At 42.2% G+C, this 23,112-nt stretch overlaps 1 protein-coding gene across 5 annotated transcripts; it reads left to right on the forward strand.

Annotated features, from left to right (window-relative positions):
* The first annotated feature begins 1,740 nt into the window (after positions 1-1,740).
* LOC129821767 (protein FAM53C-like) lies at positions 1,741-22,988 on the forward strand. Of its 5 annotated transcripts, none has more exons than XM_055879423.1 (6): positions 1,741-2,155; positions 2,730-2,859; positions 4,166-4,406; positions 9,004-9,061; positions 13,792-14,633; positions 21,749-22,988. In XM_055879423.1, the coding sequence occupies exons 3-6, from the start codon at positions 4,335-4,337 to the stop codon at positions 22,013-22,015; spliced, it is 1,239 nt and encodes a 412-aa protein (XP_055735398.1). In that variant the 5' UTR covers positions 1,741-2,155; positions 2,730-2,859; positions 4,166-4,334; the 3' UTR covers positions 22,016-22,988. The 5 variants fall into 5 exon arrangements, with proteins under 5 accessions (XP_055735398.1, XP_055735407.1, XP_055735390.1 ...); XM_055879415.1 differs by lacking the exon at positions 1,741-2,155 and adding an exon at positions 2,208-2,557; XM_055879432.1 differs by lacking the exon at positions 2,730-2,859.
* Positions 22,989-23,112: the final 124 nt, after the last annotated feature.

Consider the following 23,112-nt stretch of genomic DNA (forward strand, 5'->3'; position numbering starts at 1 on the left):
GGTGTGGAGACAGATTCTCGCCACGCCACCTGATAGGAGCGACCTGTCAGGTAGGACGCAATCCAAGCGTGGGCCGCGCCGGAGATGCCCAGCTCGGAGAGGGTGGAGAGGAGGATCTGATGGTTCACAGTATCAAAGGCAGCCGATAGGTCTAGAAGGATGAGAGCAGAGGAGAGAGAGTTAGCTTTAGCAGTGCGGAGCGCCTCCGTGACAGAGAAGAGCAGTCTCAGTTGAATGACTAGTCTTGAAACCTGACTGATTTGGATCAAGAAGGTCATTCTGAGAGAGATAGCAGGAGAGCTGGCCAAGGACGGCACGTTCAAGAGTTTTGGAGAGAAAAGAAAGAAGGGATACTGGTCTGTAGTTGTTGACATCGGAGGGATCGAGTGTAGGTTTTTTCAGAAGGGGTGCAACTCTCGCTCTCTTGAAGACGGAAGGGACGTAGCCAGCGGTCAAGGATGAGTTGATGAGCGAGGTGAGGTAAGGGAGAAGGTCTCCGGAAATGGTCTGGAGAAGAGAGGAGGGGATAGGGTCAAGCGGGCAGGTTGTTGGGCGGCCGGCCGTCACAAGACGCGAGATTTCATCTGGAGAGAGAGGGGAGAAAGAGGTCAAAGCACAGGGTAGGGCAGTGTGAGCAGAACCAGCGGTGTCGTTTGACTTAGCAAACGAGGATCGGATGTCGTCGACCTTCTTTTCAAAATGGTTGACGAAGTCATCAGCAGAGAGGGAGGAGGGGGGAGGAGGGGGAGGAGGATTCAGGAGGGAGGAGAAGGTGGCAAAGAGCTTCCTAGGGTTAGAGGCAGATGCTTGGAATTTAGAGTGGTAGAAATTGGCTTTAGCAGCAGAGACAGAAGAGGAGAATGTAGAGAGGAGGGAGTGAAAGGATGCCAGGTCCGCAGGGAGGCGAGTTTTCCTCCATTTCCGCTCGGCTGCCCGGAGCCCTGTTCTGTGAGCTCGCAATGAGTCGTCGAGCCACGGAGCAGGAGGGGAGGACCGAGCCGGCCTGGAGGATAGGGGACATAGAGAGTCAAAGGATGCAGAAAGGGAGGAGAGGAGGGTTGAGGAGGCAGAATCAGGAGATAGGTTGGAGAAGGTTTGAGCAGAGGGAAGAGATTATAGGATGGAAGAGGAGAGAGTAGCGGGGGAGAGAGAGCGAAGGTTGGGACGGCGCGATACCATCCGAGTAGGGGCAGTGTGGGAAGTGTTGGATGAGAGCGAGAGGGAAAAGGATACAAGGTAGTGGTCGGAGACTTGGAGGGGAGTTTCAATGAGATTAGTGGAAGAACAGCATCTAGTAAAGATGAGGTCAAGCGTATTGCCTGCCTTGTGAGTAGGGGGGGAAGGTGAGAGGGTGAGGTCAAAAGAGGAGAGGAGTGGAAAGAAGGAGGCAGAGAGGAATGAGTCAAAGGTAGACATGGGGAGGTTAAAGTCACCCAGAACTGTGAGAGGTGAGCCATCCTCAGGAAAGGAACTTATCAGGGCGTCAAGCTCATTGATGAACTCTCCAAGGGAACCTGGAGGGCGATAAATTATCTAGTTATGTAAATAAAGGTGAATAAAAAAATAGTTTACCTAGATGTTTATTTGGACCCAGTATAATTCTTCATTTTTTTAAACTTTATTTTCTTGTCCCAATTACATTTATTTGTCAGGTTTTCTTCATGGCCCAGCCCTCTAACACTCTTCCCTCCCAATTCTGTTTTCTTTCTAAAGAGTAATGACGTCATATTTGGCTTTGTTGCTTTTGGCCCACTAGCCACTTCACCGTGTTCGCCAGTCTGCGACCCAGCGGACTCTCAGGCTCTACTGTCTCATCTCTCCTACCTACCTCACTGTTTTTCTAAAAACAGAATGTTGATGCTATCACTTTTTTGTTGGTTTCTTATTTTGTTTTTCTGAATTGTCATTTGTTACAACCGGAGTACTGATGCGAAGCGAAATGAATAAAGATTGGACTTTTTTCACACACAATTCTCAGGAGATTTATCCAATGTTAATTTGAAATGTAGGCAATGTCCGCGAAGTTAGCTTTCCTGACTTAATGGGTCTCCGGGATTGGGGGGATAGCGCGGAGGTCTTAACGTTTTTGCGCTTTCATTTGGCCCGTCCAACATGCAACGCTAACTTCAGTATTCAAAGCATCCACCAGATAACGGTATATGCGATTTCTTGTACTTGCCTCACCAATACGTCGTACGGTAGGATGATATATATATATATATATGAAAAGTGACATATTCCAGTGTTAAGGCGTGACTTTAAAATGGTTCCAGGGCCTATCAATTTGTCAAGTAAACAATTGATCCGAATGAGTAGCGAACTACAAGTACCACACTTTATAGCCATCTAATAACCTTACGTCAGTTCAGTCAAAGGTGTGCCATTTTCAACAATTAATGAAATCTTGCGATTTGACATCCTTTAAAAAAATGTTTTTGTCTGCTCTTTTAAAATTAGACACTATTGCACGTCAGCTACTTCAATCTTTTGTTTGAATTATCATCGAATGCGCCCACTGCTTGGGCGCCCCCTATTTATAAATTCAATTCGCTCACAGGTTTGAACGTTTTTAATTTATTTTAAATGGACGACTGAATTGTACGCTGTACTATTTTGTCTAAGATTGATATGTCTTGTATATTTCAATGGTACGTTGATTATGACGTTAATTTTATGCTCCAAATATTGTAATCAACCAAGGTTCTGGTACATGTTATGCTTTTTAATAGGTCAATAATATCGGAAATACAGATACTAACCTGGCTGCCAGTCGCGTGCTGCACAGGCTCCAAATTGGTTTATCCTTCACGAGCAGCGTTTAACCCTTGTAAGGCCTGGTGTCCGGTGGTGTTGGTCGAGGTAAGAACGACATTTTAATCGAGTAGCCGTTACAAACAAAAGTTATTGATAGCAGTTTTATTTATCTGAAATGTCTCACTGCATTATAAAATGCATGGCCGTGTTTTTCAAGCACGCGTCCTAGACATGGCACAGCGGTCCAAGGCTGTAGTAGCAAGAAATGCATGCAATAATAGCTAGCGAGTCTCGACAGCTAGTGATGTAATCGGGTAGGGGGTAATAATTCATTTGTTTATTACAGACTAACAAACTATGTTTTTGTGTGGATGTGTCCGCAAGTCTGCATAATCGGTTAAAGGGATGTACGCTAAGCTAGCTTCCTTGCTAACCATACAAATTACGATTTGCGTTAGCTAACCGAGCTAGCTAGCATCATATTGTCAGTGCGGCTTGCTATTTCTAACGTTAGTCATCTTGACTGAGCTAGCTAAGTGAAGGCTTCATATTCTGTATAGGGGTTTAGACCGACCTTAAAAAATATGATATAATAATTGTTAATGAATAGCTCGCTACCACACATTGCTCATTTGAAAGGTTTGTAATGGACAGCAAGGATACCATCATTTGATATAAACTAGTTATGTAGCCATCATTCTGGCTTTCCAAATGTCCTTATCAAAATGGTAGCTATCAAACGTTAGCTAGCTAAGAAGCTTTTTCTCAATCTGTTCCGTTGCAAATATTGTTATTGAGTGAAGAAGAGCATGCCAGTTAATGATCGATCATGACATGCTTGGTACTTTGCCAGATTGGACCTCAGTATGCACCCTTTTCAAATTCACGTAGCCATAATTAAGGTTACTGGTTGAGGTGTTCGTTTTTGGTTAAATTTTTTGGTTGTCGGACATGTGCCTCGTGATCTTGAGTAGGTATTCAATAACCCCCCGAGTGGCATCAGGAAGGCCATCTCTGGAAAACAGTCCCCTTGACCCTTGAGTTGTCGTACTTGCGTTCCCCAGGCACCTGTCACCATTATTTCTGCATTCAGAGATGGTGTGTCTGAACACCTCAGTGAGCACGTTTGGTCAGTGGTTGAGCATCTAAAGATGTGTTAAAGTTATGTCAGGTCTGGAAAAGACCCCATTTTGACATCTAGGCTTAATTTGTCTACTCTGTAAGATAGAGAAAGTGATGGGCTACCAAAAGGCAATATGGCAAACTGTACAGAACATGAAAATGTGATTACAAATGTCCTAAAACATTAACAGCTTTCCCATTTGAGCGGTATCACCTCTTTGAAAACCCCTGCCCTGTCATTTCCTTTTGGTAACACTGATCCGTCCTGCTGTCGGACTTTACCCTTCAGGTGAGCTGACTACAGTGATGACCATGTCCCAGTGAGACTGGGCAGGGCAACCTGGCCCCGAGGAGGAGTGGAGGTGCCAGAGAAGCTCTGCCAGTCACAATTAGACGGAAGAACAGATAGAGGGACATACCCCTTCCCCTCAACACTGCCCACCACCTCGCAACCATGCATGGTTTCACTGATCGAGCATCTGCAGAAACATAGTCTGGACGGCAACGCTCACCAAAGGGCCCCCAACGTGGTAAGGTTTTTTATTTAACCTTTATTTAACTAGGCAAGTCTGAAACATAAGAGCACCAGCTGTTCCGGAAGACTGGGATCACTCTCCGCAGCCGATGTAAGACCTTTAAACAGGTCAACATTCACAAGGCCGCAGGGCCAAACGGATTACCAGGACGTGTACTGAGAGCATGCGCTGTCCAACTGGCAAGTGTCTTCACTGACATTTTCAACCTCTCCCTGTCTGAGTCTGTAATACCAACATGTTTTAAGCAGGCCACTGTAGTCCCTGTGCCCAAGAACACTAAGTTAACCTGCCTAAATGACCACTGACCCGTAGCACTCACGTCTGTAGCCATGAAGTGCTTTGAAAGGCTGGTCATGGCTCATATCAACACCATCATCCCAGAAACCCTAGACCCACTCCAATTTGCATACCGCCCTAACAGATCCACAGATGATGCAATCTCCATTGCACTCCACACTGCCCTTTCCCACCTGGACAAAAGGAACACTTATGTGAGAATGCTATTCATTGACTACAGCTCAGCGTTCCACACCATAGTGCCCTCAAATCTCATCAATAAGCTAAGGACCCTGGAACTAAACACCTCCCTCTGCAACTGGATCCTGGACTTCCTGACGGTCCGCCCCCAGGTGGTAAGGGTAGGTAACAATACATCCGCCATGCTGATCCTCAACACAGGGGCCCTTCAGTGGTGCGTGCTCAGTCCCTTCCTGTACTCCCTGGTCACTCATGACTGCATTGGCATGACTCCAACGCCGTCATTAAGTTTGCCAACGACACAACAGTGGTCGGCCTGATCACAGACAACGACGAGACAGCCTATAGGGAGGAGGTCAGAGTCCTGGCCGTGTGGTGCCAGGACAACAACCTCTCCCTCAACGTGAACAACACAAAGGAGATGATTATGGGCTACAGGAAAAGAGGACCGAGTAAGTGTCCACATCACCAACAAACTAACATGGTCCAAGCACACCAAGACAGTCGTGAGGAAGGCACGACAAAACCTATTCCCCCTCAGGAGACTGAAACGATTTGGCATGGGTCTTCATATCCTCAAAAGGTTCTACAGCTGCACCATTGAGAGCATCCTGCCTGTTATGGCAACTGCTCGGCCTCTGACCGCACGGCACTACAGAGGGTACTGTGTATGGCCCAATATATCATTGGGGCCAAGCTTCTTGCCATCCAGGACCTCTATGCCAGGCGGTGTCAGAGGAAGGCCCTAAAAATTGTCAGAATCCAGCCACTCTAGTCATAGACTGTTCTCTCTGCTACCGCACGGCAAGCGGTACCGGTATGCCAATTCTAGGTCCAAGAAGCTTCTAAACAGCTCTTACCCCCAAGCCATAAGACTCCTGAACATCTAATCAAATGGCTACCCAGACTATTTGCATTCTTCCCCCTTTACACCGCTGCTACTCTGTTATTTATGCATAGTCACTTTAATAGCTCTACCTACATGTACATATTACCTCGACTAACCGGTGCCCCTGCACATTGACTCTGTACTAGAGGTCGACCGATTATGAATTTTCAACGCCGATACCGATTTATTGGATGACCAAAAAAAGCTGATACCGATTAATCGGCCGATTTAAAAAAAAAAATAATAATAATAATAATAATAATAATAAAAAATAAAATAAAAATAAAATAGTTATAATAATATAAAAAAAAATCATAATAATAATAAAAAACATTTTTTTAAAACACTTTAATTTTCCCCCCAAATTTTAAAAATGTATAATTTATTTGTAATGACAATTACAACAATACTGAATGAACACTTATTTTAACTTAATATAATACATCAATAAAATAATTTTTGCCTCATAAATAATGAAACATGTTCAATTTGGTTTAAATAATGCAAAAATAAAGTGTTGGCGAAGAAAGTAAAAGTGCAATATGTGCCATTTAAAAAAAGCTAACGTTTAAGTTCCTTGCTCAGAACATGAGAACATATGAAAGCTGGTGGTTCCTTTTAACATGAGTCTAAAATATTCCCAGGTATGAAGTTTTAGGTTGTAGTTATTATAGGAATTATAGGACTATTTCTCTCTACCATTTGTATTTCATATACTTTGACTATTGGATGTTCTTATAGGCACTTTAGTATTGCCAGTGTAACAATATAGCTTCCATCCCTCTCCTCACCCCTACCTGGGCTCGAACCAGGAACACATTGACAACAGCCACCCTCGAAGCATCGTTACCCATCGCTCCACAAAAGCCGCGGCCCTTGCAGAGCAAGGGGAACAACTACTTCAAGGTCTCAGAGCGAGTGACGTCACCGATTGAAACGCTATTAGCGCGCACCCCGCTAACTAGCTAGCCAATATGGAACTGTTCCGTATGTTGTCTAATGGGTGGCATCCATAAGTCTAAATATTCCTGTTACATTGCACAACCTTCAATGTTATGTAATAATTACGTAAAATTCTGGCAAATTAGTTTGCAACGAGCCAGGTGGCCCAAACTGTTGCATATACCCTGACTCTGTGTGCAATGAACGCAAGAGAAGTGAATCAATTTCAACTGGTTAATATTGCCTGCTAACCTGGATTTCTTTTAGCTAAATATGCAGGTTTAAAAATATATACTTCTGTGTATTGATTTTAAGGCATGGATGTTTATGGTTGGGTACAGTCGTGCAACGATTGTGTTTTTTTTTCTCGCAAATGCGCTTTTGTTAAATCATCCCCCGTTTTGCGAAGTTGGCTGTCTTTGTTAGGAAGAAATAGTCTTCACACAGTTCGCAATGAGCCAGGCGGCACAAACTGCTGCATATACCCTGACTCTGTTGCAAGAGAAGTGACACATTTTCCCTCGTTAAAATAAATTCATGTTAGCAGGCAATATTAACTAAATATGCAGGTTTAAAAATATATTTTTGTGTATTTATTTCAAGAAAGGCATTAATATTTATGGTTAGGTACACGTTGGAGCAACGGCTGTCCTTTTTCGTGAATGCGCACCGCATCGATTATATGCGACGCAGGACATGCTAGATAAACTCGTAAAATCATCAACCATGTGTAGTTAACTTGTGATTATGATTGATTGTTTTTTATAAGATAAGTTTCATGCTAGCTAGCAACTTACCTTGGCTTCTTACTGCATTCGCGTAACAGGCAGGCTCCTGCGTCCTGCCTGAAGTGCAATGTAAAGCGTGTGGTTAGAGCGTTTGACTAGTTAACCGTAAGGTTGCAAGATTGAATCCCCGAGCTGACAAGGTAAAAATCTGTCGTTCTGCCCCTGAACAAGGCAGTTAACCCACCGTTCCTAGGCCATCATGGAAAATAAGAATGTGTTCTTAACTGACTTGCCTAGTTAAATAAAGGGGTAAAAAAAAAGTGTCCAAAAATACCGATTTCCGATTGTTATGAAAACTTGAAATCGGCATTAATTAATCGGCCATTTCGAATTATTGGTCAACCTCTTAGTTACACATTGGTGCAACGACAGTGCTTTTTTCGCGAATGCGCTTGTTAAATCATCGCCCGTTAGGCTGTGATTCGATGAGAAATTAACAGGCACCGCATCGATTATATACAACGCAGGACACGCTAGATAAACTAGTAATATCATCAACCATGTGTAGTTAATTAGTGATTATGTTAAGATTTATTGTTTTTTACAAGATAAGTTTAATGCTAGCTAGCAACTTACCTTGGCTTCTTGCTGCCCTCGCGTAATAGGTAGTCGGCTTGCCACGCAGGCTCCTCTTGGAGTGCAATGTAAGGCAGGTGGTTAGAGCGTTGGACTAGTAACCGGAAGGTTGCAAAAACGAATCCCGGAGCTGACAAGGTCAAAATCTGTCATTCTGCCCCTGAACAAGGCAGTTAACCCACCGTTCCTAGGCTGTCATTGAAAATAAGAATGTGTCCTTAACTGACTTGCCTAGATAAATAAAGGTGTTAAAAAAAAGAAGAAAAGATTTGGCCACAATCGGTGTCAAAAAATAACGATTAACGATTGTTAGAAAAACTTGAAATCGGCCCTAATTAATCGGTCGACCTCTACGCTGTACCAGTACCCCCTCCTTTATATAGTCTTGCATTGTTATTTTACTGCTGCTCTTTAATTTCTTGTTACTTTTATTTCTTATGTTTTTTAATGTTTATTTGTATGTATTTTTAAACTGCATTGCTGGTTAGGGGCTCCCAAGTAAGCGTTTCACTGTAAGGTCTACACTTGTTGTATTCAGCGCATATGACTAATAAAATTTGATTTGCAGTCAAGAACAAATTCTTATTTTACAATAATGACCAAACCCTCCCCTAACCTGCACGACGCTTGGCAAATTGTGCGGCGCCCTATGGGACTCCCGATCACGGCCGGTTGTGATACAGCCCTGGATCGAAACCAGGGTCTGTAGTAATGCTTCTAGCACTGAGATGCAGTGCCTTAGACCGATGCACCACTCGGGAGCCCACATATGTGTCAGCCTAAGACTCTGCTTGCATGTCCTTGTCTTGATTGTAACAGTGCTCAGCTTCATAACCATTTATGTCTCTTTCTGTCATTTGAGCCGTTCGGAATTTTTTTCCTGTGCTTTTGTTCCTCAATGAACATGTCTGTCTTCCAGTTTCTGCTGGACCCCAACAACCTAGGAATTTGCTGGCCTACAGATGGATTGATGCCTGGTGAGTATGTACAAGTGAAACAATGTCTTGCATTGTACCTTTTGGCTTTGCACTGTTGATAAGAGCACAGACTAATGGAAGTGAATTCCAAATGACAGAAAGGAAATGTTTGTATAGGTTGTTAAACAGGAAACCACATCACGTGATCTATTGCACATATGTATCTTCTCAGGCTGATCATGCAAAGGGAGTCTTCTTAAAGGTAGACTCAGCAATACAGTGCGGTCGGAAATTATTCCGAACCCTTGACTTTCCACATTTTGTTATGTTACAGCCTTATTCTAAAATTGTTTAAATTGTTATTTTACCTTCATCAAGATACATTCAATACCCCATAATGACAAAGCAAAAACTGTTTTTAATTGTTTTTTCCCAAATGTACTTAAACTGAAATCACATTTAGGTATTCAGACACTTAACTCTGTACTTTGTTGAAGAACCTTTGGCAGCGATTACAACCTTGAGTCTTCTTGGGTGTGATGCTACAAGCTAGGCACACCTATATTTGGGGAGTTTCTCCCATTCTTCTCTGCAGCTCCTCAAGCTTTGTCAGGTTGGATGGAGAGCGTCGCTGCACAGCTATTTTCAGATCTGTCCAGAGATGGTGGATTGTGTTCAAGTCTGGGCTCTGGCTTGGCCACTCAAGGACATTCAGAAACTTGTCCCGAACACAGTCCTGCGTTGTCTTGGCTGTGTGCTTAGCGTCGTTGTCCTGTTGGAAGGTGAACCTTCACCGTACTCTGCGCTCCTGAGCGCTCTAAGGCAGGTTTTCATCAACGATCTCTCTGTACTTTGCTCCGTTTATCTTTGTGTAGATCCTGAGTAGTCTTCAAGTCCCTAACTCTGAAAAACATCCCCACAGCATGATGCTGACACCCATGCTTCACTGTAGGGATGGTGCCAGGTTTCCTCCAGATGTGACACTTGGCATTCAGGCCAAAGAGTTCCATCTTGGTTTCATCAGATCAGAGAATCTTGTTTCTCATGAGCTGAGAGTCCTTTAGGTGCCTTTTGCCACTGAGGAGTGGCTTCTGTCTGGCCACCCTAACATAAAGGTGGAGTGCTGTAGAGATGGTTGTCCTTCTAGAAGGTTCTCCCATCTCCACAGAGGAGCTCTGCCAGAGTGACCATTGGGTTCTTGGTCACCTTCCTGACCAAGGCCCTTCTCCGATTGCTCAGTTTGGCCAGTCAACCAGCTCTAGGAAGAGTCTTGATGGTTACGGACCTCTACCATTTAATAATGGAGGCCACTGTTTTCATGGGGACCTTCAATGCTGCAGAAATGTTTTTGTACCCTTCCCCAGATCTGTGCCTTGACACAATCCTGTCTCGGAGCTCTACAGACAATTCCTTCGACCTCATGGCTTGGTTTTTGCTCTGACATGCTGTTAGACCTTATATAGACTGGTGTATGCCTTTCTAAATCCTGTCCAATCAATGTAATTTACCACAGGTTGACTCCAATCAAGTTGTAGAAAGATCTCAATGATGATCAATGGAAACAGGATGCACCTGAGCTCAGTTTCGAGTCTCACAGCAAAGGGTCTTAATACTTGTGTAACTAAACTATTTCTGTTAAAAAAAACATTTATACATTGCAAGAATTTCTAAAAATCTGTTTTCGCTTTGTAGTTACATGGTATTGTGTGTCGTTTGAGGAAAGAAATGTTTCATTTTAGAGGAAGGCTATAAAGTAACAAAATGTGGAAAAGGGCAAGTGGTCTGAATACTTTCCGAATGCACTGTGTACAGCAGTAGATATAAATTCAGCAAAAAAAGAAACATCCACTCACTGTCAATTGCATTTTATTTTCAGCAAACTTAACATGTGTAAATATGTGTTAACATAAGATTAAACAACTGAGACCATAAACTGAACAAGTTCCACAGACATGTGATTAACAGAAATGGAATGTGTCCCTGAACAAAGTGGGGGTCAAAATCAAAAGTAACAGTCAGTATTTGGTGTGGCCACCAGCTGCATTAAGTACTGCAGTGCATCTCCTCCTCATGGACTGCACCAGATTTGCCAGTTCTTGCTGTGAGATGTTACCCCACTCTTCCACCAAGGCACCTGCAAGTTCCCGGTCATTTCTGGGGGGAATGGCCCTAGCCCTCACCCTCCGATCTAACAGGTCCCAGACGTGCTCAATGGGTTTGAGATCCGGGCTCTTCGCTGGCCATGGCAGAACACTGACAATCCTGTCTTGCAGGAAATCACGCACAGAACGAGCAGTAAGGCTGGTGGCATTGGCATGCTGGAGGGATGAGTCTGCAGGAAGGGTACCACATGAGGGAGGAGGGTGTCTTCCCTGTAATGCACAGTGTTGAGATTGCATGCAATGACGACAAGCTCAGTTCGATGATGCTGTGATACACCACCCCAGACCATGACGGACCCTCCACCTCCAAATCAATCCCTCTCCAGAGTACAGGCCTCGGTGTAATGCTCATTCCTTAGACTATAAACGTGAATCCGACCATCACCCTTCTGGTGAGACAAAACCGCGACTCGTCACTTGAAGAGCACTTTTTGCAAGTCCTGTCTGGTCCAGCGACGGTGGGTTTGTGCCCATAGGTGACGTTTTTGCTGGTGATGTCTGGTGAGGACATGCCTTAAAACAAGCCTACAAGCCCTCAGTCCAGCCTCTCTCAGCAGGGTCCCTGGGCATCTTTCTTTTGGTGTTTTTCAGAGTCCGTAGAAAGGCCTCTAGTGTCCTAAGATTTCATAACTGTGACCTTAATTGCCTACGCCTGTAAGCTGTTAGTGTCTTAATGACCGTTCCACAGGTGCATGTTCATTAATTGTTATGGTTCAAGCATGGGAAAGCGTTTTAAACCGTTTACAATGAAGATCTGTGAAGTTATTTGGATTTTTACGAATTATCTTGAAAAAGGTCAGTTTCTTTTTGCTGAGTTTATTAGAGTAAGCTTAGGGCTGGGCGGTATACCGTTTTTTGCTATATACAGGTATTGATGCACGGACTGGTTTGGGTTTTTACTTTACCTTCTGTACCGGTATTTGAATGTTTGGTTTGTTAAATGTGATACGCAATGTGTAGCGTCCCTTTATAGTTTACTTCGCTACTGGAGTCATCTCTCCACTCTATGCTGCTTTCCACACAGACCTAGCCACGGACACCTGTCACTTAAAGAGTGCATTTGATGTTCCACAATTAAGAGACACTTGCCTTCAGTCTGCATGGTTAATGCAGCATATGCAACACAGTTGATAACAACGATGCAGTTGTCACTTTGCTTCTTAATATAAATCTACTAGCATTCTATAGTTACACTATTAGCTTGTGTTTGTTACATCTGTAAACAGCTAGTTTGTCTTTTCTTAGCAATGTGTTCCTAAATCTTTTTAGCCGCTAATGCTAATCGCTAGCTAGCTAATGCAGTCTGATAATACCAGTGATTGCGTAGACGTAATCAGCATGTTGTTTGTGCAACAGTGTCTTCTAAATTAAAGAGGTAAACACAAAGCAAGAATGTTATCTACATGAAGTAGCTAAGAGAAAACATTCAATGTAGCCAAAGATTATAGGGTCCCCTAGGAAACACCTATCAACACATTAGTTTCTACCCTGTCACAATAACTCCTCCCTGGCATTTTCATTCGTTGTCATGTCAAACAACACTGTATTAAAAGTGCCCACTATTATATTCTAACTATGTAATTAGAATAGACATTCTATTCCCATGATTCCAACAGTTAACGCAAGTGTTTTGCTCTAAATCGCAAGTCAAATTGCAACATTTGGTTAAAATAAGGCCCAGATTACTTGCCCATATCGTGCTGCCCTACATGGCAGTGTGGAAATGATCTCAAATGCAGAAATGGAAAATTATGACACTTGGTGTTGAATTGTTTTATACTGTTCAATCAGAATGGAGAAAGACCCATTGAAATCACTTAGAATGTGTTTGTTGCCACCCTAGGGTCACGCACTACTCATAAAGCAAATGCAGATATTTTATTATTAAAAACATTAAATGCCGTTGTACCGTAATAAATAAAATACTGTGATATAATATTTTGGCCATATCACCCAGCCCTAAGTAAGCTATGTCAAGAATCCAGTATATAAATAAATATGGGGTGTTTTTTATTTTTTTCACCTTTATTTAACCAGGTAGGCCAGTTGAGAACGAGTTCTCATTTATAGTCACACTGTAGAAATATTAGAATGAGCAACAACGTTTATATGTCGAGAACACATTATTTAAATACACAGTTCAAAACCCCATGGTAAAATGGATAGAATTGCAGGAAATTGGCTTCGGGGCCGCTGTCATTGTCAAGAGCAAGCTGCAACTACATTTGTATCAGGAATTAATTGCTTTTCTTAGATTTTCTCACATATTATTGTATTAAAGGAACCTCAACAGTAGTTTCTATTAATGTTAGAGCTGGGCGATATGGACAAAATTCAGTATATTTATTATGATATGGATTTCAAACAATAAATAGAACGATAAGTCTCACATTAATGTGCACCATAGTTATGTTTGTATACTTGTAACTGCTACTACTACTTTGATTGTAGTAGTTATCAAATGTCCCGTAAGGAATTGCCCAAATTAGCAGACTCTTTTCAAACTTCACATTTTCTCTGGTATTGTAAAATGTATATGATAAGTGGTCAGTTTGTTTGATGTCGACATTTTTGGTTAATCATTCCAGCTCTAGTTTATGGTATCATCTTTCTCCTTCTCCCTAATAGAGAGTGGTTATTGGCAGCTCTGCCCTCCCTCCAAGCCTGGCCTGCAGGGTGTGCTGAGCTCCAGCTTCCCCCCCTGCCCTGTCCCTCTGGTTCCCCCCGAAACTCGCCTGGCAGAGGGGGAAGCCCTGCACCGGCCCCTGGTCCCAAGCACCTCAGTGACAGACCTGTCTTTTCCAAGTGCACCCCCTCCCCCCCCGCCACCCCCCAAACGCCACTGTCGTTCACTGTCCGTGCCAGAGGACCTTTCATGCTGCCGTTACACCTGGCGGCCCAGCGCTTCGAGGGTCTGGACACCTGTGAATCGTCAATGCCACAGTGGAGGGGTAGCCGGGGGGCCTTGTCCGCTTCGTGCTCCTAGCTCATCTCTAACCTCTTCACTACACTCTTCTTCAAGCCCCACATTCTTTAGCATTGCTCTCTCTCCTGACTCCCCACTGCCCTGGAATTTCCCATGGGACCCCAGTGACACTGCTGGAGGAGGCGCCTGTTGCTGTTTCTTCCACTCCCCATCATCATGCTCCTCTCCGTCCCCGCTCCACCCTCCCCTTCCTCCACAGCGACGCTTCTCTCTGTCACCTGTCCTTATCAGAGAGGCTGCCGCCCAGTTCCTGCCCCCGCCTCCAGTTCCACCCCATTGTGCAGCACCCCCTCCGGCTGTGCCTGCTTTGCCCTCCTCTGCCTGCAGCACCCCGTCCTCTCTTCGCCGGGCCATCCCCCCTCAGCTCCCTCGCTGCCACTCACAGCCCTGTGACCTGCTCCTTCTCAAACCGGGACTGAAGCGACGCCGTGACCCAGACAGACCATTTGCCCGGCCAGTACTGGATTTCACCAAGATGACTCAGGTAAACAAAAAATCATTAAGGGTCAGGAAATGAATTGAAATGGTTGCCGTATGTAGATTAGTGGTGGAACATGCCATCTGCTAGCCAGAGGAAAGTTGTTAATTTGAAGGTTAAAGTGATAGTTGGATACAAAATGGAATACTGGTTTCCTTACCCTGTAAGCAGTCTATGGACAAGGTATGACAGCAATGCATGGGATTTGTGCCACAAAGCCTAGAACGTTAGCATTCGGAAACAAAACCAAAGCATGGATTCCTGTCATACATTGTCCGTAGACTGCATACCGGGTAAGAAAACCAATGTGTAATTTGGGTGAACTATTTCTTTAAAAGTAGACTCAGCAAAATGACGTTGCCACGAGCTGCACTGCAGATATTGAGATAAGCAAGATGCATGACTTTGCGCTCATACAGTCACACACAGTATCTGCGCATGGACATGGGTAGCCAGGGCACCAAAACAGCGGAAGAGTTGAGCCTTGCACTAAAACCCCCCCCAGTTGTTGTGGAAATTAACCCACTATGCTGTTTACTTTGTGCACCTACGTCATATTGCTGAGTTGACCTTTAACCTTCATTAAATTAGACCCTTATGCCTAATCTTAAATGTTTGTTCTGCTGGTCGAATATCCACTTCCCTACTGTTGCGGAAATTGACCCACTGCTGTTTACTTTCTGCATCTACTAGAGTTGTGCCAACATGAACGTTCTCCTAGTCGTATCTGTAAATTATCTGTAAATTGGATGATACTTGTGATCGGGAAAAACAAAAGTGTTAATATGCTAAGTATATGTTGGCAAAATAGCTTCCTGCACGTTCTCACTGCAAAAATGTGTATGTCCTCAATTGCAGCAGGCAGCCAAGTTTGCTGTCACTCAGTCAGAATACGCATCACTGTTTAATATTTTTTCTAGTGATGCACCGATATTACATTTTTGGCCAGTGCCGATATCCAATCATTTCTTGCCAAGATAACCGATACTGATATTTAAAATTTTAGCGGCATTTTAAGCATTCTAGTACAGTTAAATAGTTAACACACACATGGACGCAGCGGTCTAAGGCACTGCATCTCAGCGTCACTACAGTCCCTGGTTCAAATCCAGGCTGAATCTCATCCGGCCGTGATTGGGAGTCCCCTAGAGCGGCGCACAATTGGCCCAGCATCGTTCGGGCCGTCATTGTAAATAAAAATGTGTTCTTACCTGACTTGCCTAGTTAAAGGTTACACACACACACACCACACTGACCAAAAAGTTATTTTGTTGGGATTTACGTATGTCCCCATTACCAGTAAAACCTAATCAAAACCTATTTCTTTCACTTACTTACTGTCCTGTTTCGTTGTTCAGTCGTTTCATTCTCAACCAGGATTTCTGTGGAACGCTGTTTGGGTCTTTGTGTGAGGGAAAAAAGATACACGTCAAATAACACGACATAATCTGTTTCAGTTGCTATAGCTAGCTAACTATATAGCTAGGTGTCATCTAAAATAATCCTAATTTATAAGATGGTTCTTATTTGATTAATGGTGGTCGGACCCATCTATGTGAAGCTAGCCACAATAAGGATTAGCCACATTAGTGGACTTTGCGGTTAGCCTTAAATAAAAGTATGGCATAATTCTACTATTTGTGTAAATTTGCATCACTGTCAATGACATACTTTTATTTTTGAAGGCAAACCGCAAATTCCACTCTTGTGCCTAATCCTTATTGTGGCTAGCTTTACAACACATTGTCCGTTCAAGCCTCACAAGCCAGATGAAGCTAGCTGGTTGCTCATAATGTTAGCTTTGGGCAACAGGGTTAAGTAGCTGGCTAACTATTTATTTTTATGAAATTAAGTTCAATTTCAATAGGTGAACAACTAGTGGCAACCTAGCTAATACTTACAAGAATTCCTAAATCATTGCTAAGAATAATGAAAATGCCTGCAGTTTCTACTGGTCATTGTTTTCAGGCTGGTTGTATTGGTGCTAGCTAGCTACCTAGCTAAAGCTAGCTACCGCAGAAGTTGCGATTGAACAAATTATGCTTTATTACCAACGCGGTATTGTAAACGCATCATTCGTGGCCGATGTATCTTGTTTGCAGACGTTTTTGACAGTGCTACTGTATATTTTTGACAAGCAAAGACCCAAACAGTGTTCCATAGTATGTATGTGGTGACGCTAATAGCAGTGACGCTATAACTCTGTAACTCCGGTAGGGCAACATCTAAAAATAGAGCACTTGGTAGTGTGTACCGGTGCTCGACCAGTTGGTGAAAGCCAACATCACCCACGACAGAGACCACCGGTGGATTGTCAAGGGAAATGAATTCCATTATCTTGGCTTTAATGGATTTCGCCTTTGAGTTGTCTCGCTGAAATGTTCTCACTCTTTCAAATGGCTGCTCGATCCACACAGCAGACATTGTGTGGGCTAGGTTAGGAATGCTGTGTCGCACATGTAGCGCAAAATTTTACGTGGCATTATTACTTCATGTACCTACGTTTATATAGGTATGCAATGTAGCTTTGACATCGGTTTTTAACATCAGCATTAAACTAGACATTGAGCCGATACCGATGTTGGAATTTTTTGCCTATATCGGTCGATTCCGATATGTTCACCGATATATCGTGCATCCCTAATTTTGTTTCCCCCATACCCTTGCCTCGCTTGTTAGATATTATGCACATTGATAGCTTGATAGCAAACGTCTTCACCATGCAATTCATCATAGTAGCAGGCAGCAGCAATCTAAATGATCAGACCAAAGGAATAATTGATCAGGTGAAATTATGAAGCGAGTGGACAGCTACAACTTCACTATCCAATCAGAGCATACGGCCAACCCTTCTCTTTGCAAACTAGCCAGTTGAGTTATTTAGATCACGTAAAACCTGACATGACTGACTGACATGAGAAAGATGCATGCTGGTACCCGGAAATGTCATTTTTTCCCCCCCAATTATGGATAATTACAAAAAATACTCTGATCAAAATCGTATCCAGAAAATGTCCCATATCCGTTACGATACAAGCATTTCGCTACACTCGCAATAACGTCTGCTAACCATGTGTATGTGACCAATAAAATTTGATTTGATAGTCGTTTTGTCCGACTACTCACCCACACCCCAAGCATCGACGTCATATCGCTGAGTCTGCCTTTAAGGCTGAGAAAGCATCCTTGTTAAGCTTGTCAAACCACAGTCTAACTGTACTGTAAGAAACATTCCCATTTGTCAGCGAGGTGGACTATTTATTTTTATAACATCAATAGACATGCAGAGGCAACTTTCACCCATAACTCCATCCTTAGAATACAGACCATACCTGTGTATTATTGTTCTTGTTGCCAATCGTTCCAGGCCACAGATGTCTTTTCTTCTGTTTCTGTTTCTTCTGTGTGGTTAATTGGCAGGGTGCCAATGGCTCTGCCTGTAGGCAATGCCAGGCAAATGTTATACTGTACACCAAGACTCACTCTTGAATGGATTTGCATATAATTTGCATGCAGCTGCAAGAAAGTCTGGCGTCCCTTTTCAGTGCACTCACCCAGTCACTCCCTCACATAAAAAAAAACAAAAAAACATGGTACTTTACATTTTAAAAGTTGCAGGTTAATTTTCCCTGACTCATTTACATGTGGTATATGTACAACCGTTGTGTTCTGTTTAGGTTTAGAATACTCTTTCAAAGGCCACAGTCATTGGAGGAGCTTATTACAAGAGTTTTTAAGTCGGGCATACGAGACTAGGCTTACACCGACAGTATTTCGTAGTCAAGCCTGCCATATTCAAGTTGACAATACTATCCCATTTAATTTTCAGGGACATGTGGCATCATATTACCCTTGTTTCTATTGTTTGTCACATTTTTTAAAAGAAAATCCTGAACTAGCTAAACTACTGCGCCCATGTTGTAAGAATCACAAAGATTTTATATGATGCTACATTTTTCCACTTCCTAAACAGTTATATCAACTTGATTTCATTTGATTTAGAGAGTTCAATTACTTTCTGACTGCACCCCTTTAGATTTGAATGAAACCTTCACTTCTGTCATGAGCAAACCTGAATGGGTCAGAAAGTTACTTTTTGGACCTGAATGGCAAAATATTTAGGAGATAGAGGTGCTCAAAGTTGACCTGTTTTGCATACCCCTCCCTACCATGAGATGTCATCCATGTTTTCATCACTGAAAAATATTTACATTGCTGCATCTCAACTGATGACAGTAAAATAGGCATTCTCTTGAATACCTGGTGGGAGGCCATTTAATTCATGCAAACAGAATTCATAGAATGGACCTATCCCGTCAGACCACTGCAATTTAGCAGGTACACTATTGACATTTTATTTCATTTTTACGTTTCAATTACTATGCAAGCATGTATGTGGGACAATTTGAGGAAGCACTCCTTTACAAAACATAGACACCCCCTACTTTCTAAAGGCCTCCTATGGAAGAAATACATAGATGTCTTTGTGCTATGGGAAGGAAGTAAGCTGGAACTAAATGAATTACAAACTACTAAACGAGAGCTCTGAATACCTCAAATTCACCATGCAGACTGATGAGAGAAAAGTATACTACTGGTACTTATGGATCATCAAAGAGTGATGCATTACACACAGACTTATACATAAAGCCCAGAGACCGCAACACCCTGCTATGTGCGGATAGTATGCATTCCCTTTCCCTCATGAATGGTCTACCATATAGCCAGTTATGTAGGGTTAAACGAATCTGTGGCCACCAGACAGATTTTGACAGCAATGCTAAAAAAAAAAAGACAGATAATTTCATTGAGAGGCTACAAGGACAAAACTCTTAATGCGGCAATGATGAAAATATCTCAAAAACCAAGAGAGGAATTGCTTAACTCAACCAAAGAAGAAAAACAGCGCAACAGTGTTTTGCACCAAGTGTTTGGTGAAAATGAAAGCAATCCTGAAAAAGCACTGGCATATTCTGCAATCGGACAAGAATATCGCACACCTGTTCAAGGAACCCCCACTCGGTGGTCTATAAGGGTGGTCGCAATATTGGAGATGGCTTGCTCAGATCTGACCTGTACCCTGAGCCCACCAGACACTCTTGACACCCATTCCAAATGGGAACTACAAATGTGGCTCATGCGCACAGTGCAATATCACTATAAAAACATCCAGGTTTAAAAATCCCTGTTAGGGGTATCATCTCATGCAAGACCAAGCGAGTATCTATCTCATCACCTGTTCATGTGGGAAAGCCTACGTAGGACAAATTAAAGAACAATTAAAACAACACTTAGCTGAACACAGCTCAATCAGGTGTAAGAACATTGACTATCCAGTAGCAGCTCACTTTGTTGAAGCTATCCATCTTATCTCATCCCTCAAATACACAAGGCATTGAGCATGTTGCTCTACCAAGGATAGGAGGTAACATTGAGATCCTACTACTACAAAGGGAGGCTTACTGGATATCCTGTCTAAAAACATTGACCCCTAGTGGTCTGAATATTGATTTTTATCTCAGGCCCTTGTTCATAAGAGAGAATTGTTCACAAGTCTTATAAATTGATATATTCTTTCTACAGCTTATCAGCATACACCCAATATGTTCCCCCTGTTGATGATGCTTATTATGAATTATAGTTTAACCAAAAGATTACATGTAACAAAAAAAATTATGAAATAGGAAACAATTAAATATACTGAATAGGTGAAATTGAATTAAACGATGTTGATGCTAATACTATGTACAATATTGAATTGTTTCCATATAACAATAGCCTAATATATGCTATAAACTATTGTTTTGCTTTTTAAAGTTTCCCTCAGTTCATTCTAATGAACTTAATAGTTATGACACAACTGTCATTGGTTGCACTAATTGCACTGTTTGTCTACATAACCTGGTTCAAGCATTTATGACATTACTCTGAAGGCACAGCGATGCCGAAACGTTGGTGATTTACCCAATAAATTACTGGGAGTTTATATATAGTGTGCAACTCTCTTTATGTTTATAGCTTATAGTTTATTTGCCATTTTACTCAGCACTTCTACATAAAATAATTTTCTCTGGGTGTGCGCCAGCTCATGTTTTTATTCTAAGTTTCAATTACTACCAGAAAGATGACCACCAGTCCACCCACCGTTGAATGTCAACATGAATTAAAATCTATATTCTGTTATATTTCTATGATTTCAATAGGTTTCCTATGGAAGATTGACAGTTTAATTTAAAACAATGGATATTCCCACTCAAGTCAACGTTATCTGATGTGTGTACCTTCAACCATCTTTGTGGTACCGTTTGAAAGTAGAAATTACAATTTTATTCATGTTTTAGTTCATTTATCAGCCAAAACATTAGCTACAGATTGTAACACCAGATATTGTGATTTCTAACCCCAAAAAATGGGTATCCATTATACTGGGAGTTACAGATTAGGTACTGTTTGGTGTAGCACAGAGAATTTTCGACCAACCTTGGCGGTACTGTCTTCATCCTCGATTTGTGGAAACAGGAGTTTAATAAAATGTCCTTGTCTAGTTGCAGGCTGTCCGTAGAAAATTGAATTTAGCAAACTATTAAAATATATTTTTTGCTCCATGAAGAAATCTGACAATGTGTACGCCGCCATCTTGTATATTTCAAGTTTTCTCTCATTGATTGAGATGGGTTTTTAGGTAATTTATCTAATTTATGTAAAGAAATTATCAAATAGTTTGACAACCCTGTTTGTATGCTTTCGAATGATAACAAACTCAAACGTTTGTCTTTTTCGGTCATGAAGACATGGATGTATCATGGTAGGGTGAGGTATGCAAAATGGGTCAACTTTGAGCACATCTATCTCCTGAATGTTTTGCCATTCAGGTCCAAAAAAGTAACTTTCTGACCACTTCTACCATGGGCAAACATGTATGGAAGGTTTCGTTCAAATCAAAAAGGGGTGCAGTCAGAATGATTGAAATCATATGGAACAACCCTTTACCTATTTCTGTATCATGAACAAAGAATATGTGGTTTGAATGTAGACCGCTCTTGTCTTTTCTAGAGAGGGATGATACATGTGTAAACAAGGCCTTGTTCTCTCAAATGTTTCTCCTATTTGTGTCTTTTCAGACTCGCAGTACAGACCCCTTGAGTGGTATGGAGCGTGGGAGGCTGGCTTGTGGAGGGGATGTTTGCATGGGCTTTGAGCCTTTTTTGGGGGACTTCAGAGGGTCGTGTTCACCAGAGGTGCTGGGAAGGACAAGCATTGGTCCTCTAAGCGAGAGTGACGAGGAGGGGGAAGAGGGGGAGGAAGACCCTGATCGAGAAGAGTGTCCGCCGAGTATCTTTGAGAGGGATTGTACAGAACTAGATTTGAGCCTAATTGAAGAAAATTAAAATGTTGTTAATTGGAGACTGTTTTCCTCTTTACCGCCAGCATTCAACACTCCACTCCCAGCCCTGCTATACTTCATCGGCAGGGCTCTCAGGAACATGACTTCTCTCTCATGGGAAGAGCTGGGGTATATATAATCTCATTGACAATGGTCATGATTTGACTACTACCAATAATAACAATTAATTCAGGTAGCCATGGATGCTGTCCTTCCATCAGAGTACATTCCAGAACCAGTTGCTGAGACATTGTGAATAATCTGAATGCTGGAGATGCCAGCTATTCCCATAGTGTCTGTTGGATGTCTTCATAATGCACCCTCAGACTGATGGAATTTTGGAAGACTAACAAGCTTCTGGTCACTTGCTTTATTTTACATGACTTTTCTTTTAATTGTATTTTTGTTGGTGCAGTAGTAAGAATAGACTTGAATGATGGTGGTGAATTGAATATCTGTGTTTTGTTCAGTTTGATGCAAAAGGGCAGTATGTCATTGCTGTTTTCTTTCTGCTGTCCTGTTATTTTCTGTTAAACAATCCATATGATTCAGCATAAGCCTTAAGACACCTTTTTTTCTGTAAACAAAAAAATACAACTATGAAAAGGTAATGAATTGTGTAGCTGTTGCTATTAGTCCTTTCATTGTTTATTTTCTGCTGTTTTTTTATATTATCTATATGACTCATCTTCTGAAAATAGAGATGTATAGACATTGATAATGAATGCACTGTTTGACAAGTTAACCTAAAAATGGAAGCAACCACTGTATTCTGAGGGCACATTGTAATATTGTATTATACAGCGATCATTTGTTGAAAACAAGTTGTGTAAAGATGGTAGCTAGGAGACCTGGGGCAGGCCATTGCTGTCTTTTAGACATGTTTTTTTTTTTTATTGTATGTGTTAAAAAAGATGGCAATTTCGAACTCAGTTTGTGAATAAATAAAGTTTATTGGAAATTATTTTACAAGGAAAGGAGTGTTCAGTGAGCTTTTTTGAAATAATGTGTGTGTAGTGCATACATGCTTGATCTCAAGCATGCATGTCAGGTATCTGTCCACATCCACCATGAATGGGTAGCCCCCAACCATCACTGACC

The sequence above is a fragment of the Salvelinus fontinalis genome, chromosome 2, assembly GCF_029448725.1.
Source record: "Salvelinus fontinalis isolate EN_2023a chromosome 2, ASM2944872v1, whole genome shotgun sequence".
Taxonomy (NCBI): domain Eukaryota; kingdom Metazoa; phylum Chordata; class Actinopteri; order Salmoniformes; family Salmonidae; genus Salvelinus; species Salvelinus fontinalis.